We start from the raw sequence: 9,919 nt of genomic DNA, 5'->3' as shown, positions 1-9,919 counted from the left end.
TTCAATTTGTTTTTAAAAAACAACAATGAAACAATATTAAAAATTTTAAAAAATAATTTTATCTTTTTAAAAACAGAAAATTGTTTTTAAATTATACGGCCAAATGGACTCTAATATTTTAATTTTTGCATTTTTTTTATATTTAATAATGTTTTTAGTTGTTTTTATATTTTACTTAGTTATTAAGTGTAATTAATGAATTTTTTATTAAATTTTGTAATGAAAAAAAAAGTGATGTGTTTTTATAATAAAGGCTAGATGATGAGAATGTTAGATGTGACAATATTATCTACCATCTGTCAAATAAGATTGTTAGGTATCAAAATATCTATGCCCAATTCCACCTAAAGTGGTCCGCACCCAAATTCATCTAAAGTGAAAAAACCATGGCTAATTTTCAAGTGACACATAATTGTTTGACACCTGTCATTTTCATAAAAACACATGGTATTCTTGTTAAAAACATGTTGTCTTCTTATATTTTTCCATAATAAAAGTATTAATATTAAAAGTCTATTTTTAAACCCCAGGTATTATTAACATATCATAGATATATTACTATCATAGATATATTACTATCATCCACTTAATATATTGAAATTACTTAATGATTTATATATATAAATCATAAGTTTTACGGATTTAAATTGATATTTTATTTGGTTTCTAAGGTTGGTTTGTAACATAAGTCACGTTCATGACTTTCAATTTTGTAAAAAAGTTACAAATTCTTGAATTGGGTCATGTCATAATGCATCATAATGTTAGTATAATTATGTCATAAGTATAATGCACTTATGTTTTAACTTAATTTTATAATGAAAGTATTAGTGTTAGAAACATCTTTTTATTAATTATGTCATAAGTATAATGCACTTATGTTTTAACTTAATTTTATAATGAAAGTATTAGTGCTAGAAACATCTTTTTATATCCTTTGACATCGATATTAACACGTTATATAAATTTATATTCTTTTCATATTAAATAATTAATAATCTTATAATATAAGACAATATGTATCGATTATAATGTAGAAATACTTTCTTGCAATCTTCATGAGAAGATGATTAAATACATGATAAAGCTTCTAGCATAACTTGTAATGGTAGATAATAATGAAATTTGGGATACTATCTATTAGTGCATGAAAAGTGCACGAATTCAAGAAACTTTGTTAAGGATTCATTGGGATTGTTTGAAGATAAAGGATGATAAAAAAATTTGCATGTTAATGAATTTGTTGTATTTTATTTACATGCTAATAGACTTATTTTTTATTCTCCTATTCATTGGGTGTAATATATGTATTTTTTTTTTTTATATAATATGATACTCAATAGATGTTATCTGTCTTATTCAAAAATTTCATACAAGTGTTTAACACAAGTTGAAATTTTTTTATTTTCTTATTGCAAATTTCTAATAAATAATATTCTTGTTAAATATGAATTTATCTTCCTTTCCACATCTTCAAATTTTTTGACAAATCCATTATCTTTGCACTTAATCTTCACATACTTTTTGTTTTTCATGAATTCGTTATCTTAATTTTATTTATTTAAATGAATTTTAAAGTTTAAATTATTATTTATTATTTATTTGAAGCTTATTATTTTTAATATCAACACTTTTGTTAATTTTTTAGGGTATTTTTATTTTAATGTATTTTCGTGAAGTTTCTTTCTATAAAATTCTAACATCAATGATTTAAATCAAAGAATATTCAATATTTAGTAAAAGATAAGGTATAATAAAGATGAGATAAAATATTTTTCTAACCAACTAAACATGACCTAATGTTAATCCTCGTATTTTATTCTTTCCAAATGTGTATATGGAAACTTTTTTTTTCCTTTTTTTTTGTTTTTAAATTGTATTCAAAACCTAAGAAAATTGCTTATTCTATAAATTCAAAATAATTCATCTTCACATCTTTTATCCTCACTTTATTCATTAATTTTAAACGCACTCTAATCCCTAAGTATCACATTGTAGTTGCTTTCTTTCCTTCAATTTCGTGCAAAACAAACAGCAAAGACCAAAAAATTAAAAAAGTTTATAAAAATTATCATGGAGAAATGATCAATATTTTGTTTTTAGCTATTTATACAAAATTTGGGCACGACTTGGTACTTACGGCCAACTGCACCTTCAAACAATTGACCACAGCCCTAACGGCTCGCTACGAAACATTTTCTTTGAACGAAGCATAACTGCTTTTGACTCCCCCATTTCGTACTTCTTAAATATTTACTTCCCATGATTTATAGCCGTTAGAGCCTCTGCCTCTATCTCTCTCTCTCTCTCACCCTCTGCCTCCTGCCTCATACAGCAATGCCCATCGATTCTTCGGTTGTAGCAGACATGGACACACCTTCAGTTTCTTCTCTCACTGTTTCCTCTACTTTGAAGCGTAAAAGGCCCCCCAGCATCCAGATCCCTAAGGTCCTGCAAGAAATTCAAATATCCAGGCCGTCTACTCCTCGAAACGACGCCGTTTCTTTCTGCGGTACTGGGGTTGGTGTTTCCTCCATCAGAGGCAAGAAAAAGTTCATGGAAGATGCCCACAAGATCGTTTCTTGCTCATTCGGTAGCTCCAATAAGGTACTACCACTACTCTACAGATCACTTCACCTCTGGCCTGGCCTTTGTCAATTCGTAACAAAAAGTGGTGGATTATTGTGAATTCTTGCTGCCAATGCGTAGGGTTTCTTCGGGGTCTATGACGGGCACGGAGGTAAAATGGCAGCTGACTTTGTCGTTGAGAACCTGCATACCAACATTTTCGAAAAGTTGGAGAATTGTGCAGAAGATACGACCAAGGAGGAGGCTGTTAAAGCAGGGTATCTGAAGACAGATGAGGAGTTCTTGAAACAGGTTGGTTGGTTGTATGTATCTTGGGTTTTCGTCCGCATTCAGTGCCTCTAAATTTGAACTATTTGATCAAAGCATGATTACTGGTAAAGGTCACTGTTGGAATCTGTTCAAAGCTTCCTACTGGTTTCAAGGAATTCTACATAATTCCAATTCTTAGGTCTATCTTGTTATTGGTCCACAAAAACTGCGGTTAGTTGTAGCTCAGGAGAAATATATATGAATCACGGGTGTTGTTTGGTGTCACCATGTTGGGCATATGAGGCCAAAACATCTATTGATATATGTTGAGTCTTAGTGAGTCTTGATCCAATTGTGAATTGTAAACTTGCATCTAGTATATTGAGACTTCTATGAAGTAAAATGGGGAGTCAAATTTTCTAATAAATTTCAGAATTAAATACCCAAACTTTCTTAACATCTCTTTATGCAAGAACCAATCTATATCTATTTTTGCTCTTCTTAGGACTTTGACTCTTTATGCAAGATCCAATCTATATCTATTTTTGCTCTTCTTAGGACTTTGAATATCTTATGACTCATTTTTTTCACTCTCTCACCAAGTCCTTATTTGTAGTCTTATCAACTCACCCCTTCATATTGAGTTTCTCAATCCTAATCAAACTCAAAAATGGTAATTTACCAAAATTTAAACTCTATAAATATTAATTTTACAAAAAAAAATAAAAAAATAAAAATTTGAGTCAAAATAAATACTTTCTCACCCATTTTCAATCTAAATAACTACTTTTTCAAATATCATCTATTTATTAAGAATTTTGACTTATAAATTTTCTCTAGATTTTCCTATAAATAAAAAATTTCTTAAGAAAATTTCTCATTTTATTTCATAAGATAGACTTAAATAAACAGTATTTACCGCTTTTGCTTCTAATTCTTTCTCTTTTTCATCTTTCATACTTTTAGTTTTTTGTCTTATTATTCTTTGAAAAGTCTTTGTTACAGCAAAATATCTTTAACAATACTTAGTTAAATACCGAGATTATTTTTTTTTCCATTAAAATGCACATCATCTTAAAAAATTTTCCTGCAATGTTCATACCAAACTCTGCTACCACTTGTTTGAAAAATCGCAACACTCAAACACAACAAAAAAATAAAATAAAAGATTTACTTGGATCCATGGGAAAGTGGGAAAGGGAAATCAAATTCACTAATAAACTTTAGAATTACATACCTTAACTCTCTGAATCCTCTATCTACCCAAAATCCAATACTCCGTTTGCCTCTTTCTTCCCTATTGTTACAACTCCGAAGCTTCTAATGGTTCACTTTTTTCAATCTCTCATCAAATCCGATATAAAACTATATATTTATAGTCATATGGGTTAACCCTAAACAATGAGTTTCTCAATTCTAATCGAACCCAAAAACAGTAATTTATCGAAACCTAAACTTCACAAATATTGACCTTCCCAAGAATAAAAATAAAATATTTGAAGCAAAATTACCCATACATTCATTGTATCAACCATCACACCATATTTGATTGCATGATGACCAAAGACTACTCTAAACCTACTGCAATCCTAGGCTGCCATACGGTAGAGTGCATTTCTCAGGTTCTGTACTGTAAGCTGCTGGTGTTATAGCAAACCTCTTGGATGGACATATTTAAGACTTCAAGTTGAACTGATTTATATATTCAGAGAAAAAAAATGAGTAGAATTAAGTCAATGCCATTATGAATGGCTTCCTTTGGCACAAATTTGGGTTACACGCAGATCCAGATTGGTCAATAGAATGTCTCTTGTTGCTGTTGCTCTACATTCCATGTTTTTGAATTTTAATGGGGTTTTTATGGTAATTTATCCTCTTCTCATAAACTGATCTTAATTTTCTTGTTTCAGGTTGATATGCTTTTTATGGTAGTATATAGTATCTTCTCTTCAAAATCAGTTTGACATGTTAACCAGTGTCAAGTGTCAGCTGTCTGCTAATTTGTTATTATCCCGGTGATTCAAGTAGAATTCTCAAACCTCTTATCATTCTATTATTGAATGTTTCAAGTTCTAGATTTTTTGGAATATCATTTGTGAATCTGGTTAGAATTAGCTTAGGGGATGATTTTCTGCCATAACCAGTGTTAAGTTGAAGATGTGGAGCTCAAATAGATCCACTCTTATTTTCTTTCAGATCTATTTAATGTTGAACATAGTGTTCCTGTGAGTCCTTTCTTAAAAGAGGAGTAAACCAAAAGAAAGAGAGCTCGGATGGTGTATTAATGCCTTTTGTTCTGCTCACTATCTGTCTAGTTTTTCCCCCTCCTTCTATATACTGAAAAATGCTGAGTTGACTAGTGTGTAATAATTGCAGGGTTTAAGCAGTGGTGCCTGCTGTGTCACAGCCTTGATTGAAGGAAAGGAAATTGTTATTTCAAACTTGGGGGATTGCAGTGCAGTTCTTTGTAGAGGGGGAGTGGCTGAAGCCCTTACAAAAGATCACAGAGCAGAACAGGAGGATGAACGGAAAAGAATAGAGGAAAAGGTATTTATTTATTGCAGTATAATGAGATTTAGTAGTGTGAAGCAGACTGGAAAGGATTTTCACACTTGTCTTTGATATTATCATGTAGGGAGGATATGTAGAGATCCACCGAGGAGCTTGGAGAATCCATGGGGTACTTTCCGTTTCTAGAAGTATTGGAGATGCTCATCTGAAGGCTTGGGTGTCTGCTGAACCCGACACAAAAATCCTACATTTGACTCCAGACATGCAATTTCTCGTCTTAGCTTCTGATGGACTGTGGGAAAAGGTAAGAAAGAAAAGGACATATTCATACCCCCAAGGAAATTTTAGCTCGAAATCCATGCTTAGATTCCAAAATTTTTTGGTCCTTGTATCTGTTCCTCGTTTGCTTTTTGATGGTTGTCTGTGCTAAGATGGGGAGCAAATTTTGGAAAGGGAAAACTAAGGTCATGTTGCTGCAAACATCAGTTGTAAATTCATTACCCCAAAGAAGCAGTAAGATGGTTATTATGGTACTAATTGCTGATACTATAGGCAGAGGGCCAATATAATCGATTAAACAACAGAAAGAACAAAGCAGCAATAGCCTTGACTTACAAAAAAAATCAGCGAAGAAGATAAGGAGATTTTTTCAATCTTCCCTCAGAAAGCAGTGATTGGACAAGATGGGCTGCCTTTTTTAACTCTTTGTTTTGTTGCTATCTTTGATTATACTATTCCCGCAGCATTGAGGTCCCCTACGCGCATATGACCAAGAACATATCTGAGACAAAATTCTCTGTTCAGAATAATTAAGATTATTTTACTTGGTTGTTAACTTTGAATTTTATCGTCTTGCCTAGGTTGGCAACCAAGAAGCTGTTGATACGGTGATGCGATCAGGGTCAATTGAAAGAAAACTAGGACCCAGTGGCGGTGGACACTTTCAAAAGGAAAACGATGGAGGATATTTTAGCGTGAACACTAGTCCGGCATCAAAGTTACGCAGGATTTCACTACTCAAGCAACCAAAGACAATGAGTCAGTCTCCAAGCTACAGGATCACTGTTGATAGCCGTAAAGAAATTGAAGAAGACTTTGCCTGTGAAAATGAAAGCCCACCGTCCAAGGCACGCAGGATTTCCCTGGTCAAGCGGCTAAACATGAAGACCCAGTCTCCAAGACAAGAGAAGAGCTACAAGAAGTCGTTTGCTTCTAGTAGACTTGTGGCTGCTTGTAAGGAGCTCATGAACCTTGCCCTAACAAGGGGTGGTTTGGACGACATCACAGTGATGATAATTGACCTCACATGTGACAGCTGACCTTGTGGGCTAACCTGCATTATTCCTCCTAATTACACCCTTTAAGTATGTCTCTCTTTGTCTTCACATTCTAAAAAGGGTGTTGCACACACCAAACTCTAATTCCTAAGTGCGGGAAATCCATAGAGATAACTAGCTAAACGTTAGATTTTTTAACTGTAAATTTACCAGAATTTTCTTGTCCTATTTGCTTTTTGGTTCAGCAATGGTGCTTGTGACCCCTCACCCATAATTTCAGATTCTTTTACTTCAATGCATCTAGAAATTTCCTTTTCATTTCTGGTTTACTTTTGCCTCTCAGCTGACAGTAGTGCTTGTGAGCTGTGACCTCTCACCTGTAACTCGACTCTTTATGTTTCACCAGACCAGTCTTCTCTTTCCTACTAGTGTAGGGCTCCATGCTCTTCTTTTTAGATGAACAAGTCGATTATGAATATCCTTTGTCGGAATTTGTGACTGAGAATTCTAATCCTAAATGAAATCTCAGATAAAGTAATTTTGGTAATGAAATTGAAAAGACATCTATCTTAGGTTAATGAATCAGAAGAGTGCAACCATTTTCTTTTCCATGGGGAGGAAAAAGGAAATATCTCACTTGGATTATTAAATTACAGGAATGATTGGATCATTGACTTACAGATAGAAACCAACCATGGAGATTCCAGGAAAATATATTGAATTAGGTTTGTACTCATGCCAGTTTGCATGTTAAACACATTGAGTTTAAAAATAATGGTCAAAACTTTCAGATTGTTCATGTATCATCAAGCTCATATGAAGAAAGATGCACCTTCAAACTCGAGTTCCAAACCCTTGACATTTGCATTTTCCTTTGCTAGTTTAGTTATCATCCAATCAGACAGCATCTTGTACTGCCTCTCAATGGAAGTGGTGAGGTTTGATATGATTTGCTAATACAACCCAAATTCGACATGAGTTTGATAGGTTTAAGTTAAATGTAATAATATTTGAATCAAATTTGTATCGATCTCCATAATTCGATTAATAAATAAATAGTTTGAAGTTAACTCGTATGATTTGAATTTGATCCGAATTGACTAATTCAATAATCAAATAAATATACGAAGTTCAAAGGTTAATTATATTAATTCAGGTGAAACCGTGTCTTCACTTAATTTTTAAATTGAAACCAATTCTTAAGTTAATTGGTTATTTAATGACTAGTTACTATTTAAGTTTATATTTTTAATTAATTTTAACTTATTTAATTTAAATATTATAGTTTTAATACGATATAAACATGACCCATCAACAACCAAATTTCACACCGTCTCTTGGGCTATTTGTTTTTTTTATTCACGTTTTTTCTCATCCTTCAACTCCAAACATGAAAAACTTTTAACTGCGGAGAAGACCGAGCGTTGGACCAGATCTACTATGGCAACAGAGATTTTCTCTGCAACTGACACCTTTAGATTCAAGCCTACGCACTTTTCTGCAGCTTCTCCACAGAAAAGCTAAATAGTTAAAAGCTGAGAGACCAAACTCCACATGAAAAATTACAAAGCTGAAATACAGAAAATAATTAAAATTTTAAAATCCACACTGAAAATACAAATTTTTTTTCCATGTTTTCTATTGACATGACACTAGTGTCGTAAGTGGCCTACCCCACCCCACATGCTCACATGGGCGGAACTCTCTCTCTCTCTCAGAGCAGAAAGGGGCTTGTTTCCTTTTTACCATGCATGAGAAAAGCAAAGTTAATGGAGATGAAACCAGTTATTAAAGCAAAAGCCACACTGGATAAGGAAAAGTGGGTTTGTTAAAAACAGAAGGGAAAGGGGAAAACCGTTTCAGAAGCTCACATATAATTGAATATTGTATGTGTTGCTCTTCCTTATTCTTTAATCTGCCTTCAAACTGCCAGTTTGGAAATTGGGTGTTTTGCTGTTGATGATGAAATGCTGCCAAGAAAACCTCTGGCAGCATCTGTGAACAGATCTTCTGGATAAGATTTTAAGCTCTCTCTACATGACCTTGATCCAATTTATTCACCCTATGTTCTCCAGTGCTTTATCTTCTGTTTAGTTAGGTTGAATTTTCCCTCTGTTTTCTATATAAACCTACTAATTCTCTTGCCCTTTAGCAGCAAATCATGCATGAAGCAATAGGAATTCCAGCGTGCTTTTCATCCGGTGAGAGGGCGGTTGATGATCAAGCCGCGGTTACCAGGTCAAGCCAGAGTGTGTTTATGTCAGTGTATCGGACAAAGATTGCCGGTCAGTGCCGTCTGATCACCATTACTTGGTGCAAAGATTTGTTGCTGCATGGGCTATCAGTCTCTGTTCAAGGGCCGGATGGAGACAGCCATTACCAGAGCAAGGTTGAGCTGAAGCCATGGTACTTCTGGAGAAAACAAGGCTCAAAACACTTCACAGTTGATGGCAAGACAGTTGATGTGGTTTGGGACCTCAAGGCAGCAAAATTCAATGGCGAGACCGAGCCACGATCAGATTACTATGTTGCAATCGTCTGCGAAGAAGAGGTTGTCTTGCTTCTTGGTGATCTGAAGAAGGATGCCTACAGAAAGACGGGCTGCAGGCCGGCTCTCATCGAGCCCACCTTGGTTTCAAGGAAAGAACACTTGTTTGGCAAGAAGAAGTTCTCAACAAAAGTGAAATTTCATGAGAAGGGGAATTTTCATGAGATATCCATAGAGTGCAACAACAGCCTGAACAAGAACAGCTCTTCTGGGGAGTTTGATCATGAAATGGAGATAAGAATAGATGGGCGTTTGGCCAATCATGTGAAGCACCTCCAATGGAAGTTCAGAGGTAATGAATCCGTCTATGTGAACAAAACCAGAGTGGAAGTGTATTGGGATGTCCATGACTGGCTCTTTAGTTCTGGTCCACGGCAAGGTCTGTTCATATTTAAGCCAATCTCATCATCAACACTGTTGTCGACTCAGATTGCAGATTCTACAGCAGGGGAGGAGTGTAGTGAAGGAAGGTCATCCAAGTTCTGCTCGTTTCTCTATGCCTGGAAGGTAGAATGAGCGGTGCTCTGAGTGCTTTGAATATACTATCTCATCATCAAGGTTATCATAGAGATCATTATAAGCAATTTGCCAAGAAATTTGAAGACGGAGATGGGTCTTCATTTGCATAATTACAATGGGGTTGTGATGATTTGCATTGGCCATTGAGCTATCTTGGAAACGAGAGAAAGGGGGCTTCGTGAGCAGCACATGTCTGCAAATGGGCCTGGGAGAATTGGGAGTCTGT

The 9,919-nt window shown here is 34.5% G+C and overlaps 1 protein-coding gene across 1 annotated transcript; it reads left to right on the top strand.

The window, feature by feature from the left end:
- The first annotated feature begins 2,291 nt into the window (after window positions 1–2,291).
- Window positions 2,292–9,690, top strand: LOC100254174 (probable protein phosphatase 2C 14). Its single transcript, XM_002282352.5, has 6 exons — window positions 2,292–2,607; window positions 2,710–2,880; window positions 5,215–5,385; window positions 5,474–5,653; window positions 6,210–6,657; window positions 8,798–9,690. The coding sequence occupies exons 1-6, from the start codon at window positions 2,338–2,340 to the stop codon at window positions 9,688–9,690; spliced, it is 2,133 nt and encodes a 710-aa protein (XP_002282388.2). The 5' UTR covers window positions 2,292–2,337.
- The last annotated feature ends 229 nt before the right edge of the window (window positions 9,691–9,919 follow it).

This window comes from Vitis vinifera, chromosome 1 (assembly GCF_030704535.1).
Source record: "Vitis vinifera cultivar Pinot Noir 40024 chromosome 1, ASM3070453v1".
In the NCBI taxonomy this organism is placed as follows: Eukaryota; Viridiplantae; Streptophyta; class Magnoliopsida; order Vitales; family Vitaceae; genus Vitis; species Vitis vinifera.
This window is presented reverse-complemented; position numbering and strand designations above follow the sequence as displayed.

Coding starts and splice junctions, on each gene's coding strand:
- LOC100254174 (XM_002282352.5), top strand. CDS start 2,338: ATGCCCATCGATTCTTCGGTTGTAGCAGACATGGACACACCTTCAGTT. Junction 2,608..2,709: donor CATTCGGTAGCTCCAATAAG/GTACTACCACTA, acceptor GCCAATGCGTAG/GGTTTCTTCGGGGTCTATGA. Junction 2,881..5,214: donor ATGAGGAGTTCTTGAAACAG/GTTGGTTGGTTG, acceptor TAATAATTGCAG/GGTTTAAGCAGTGGTGCCTG.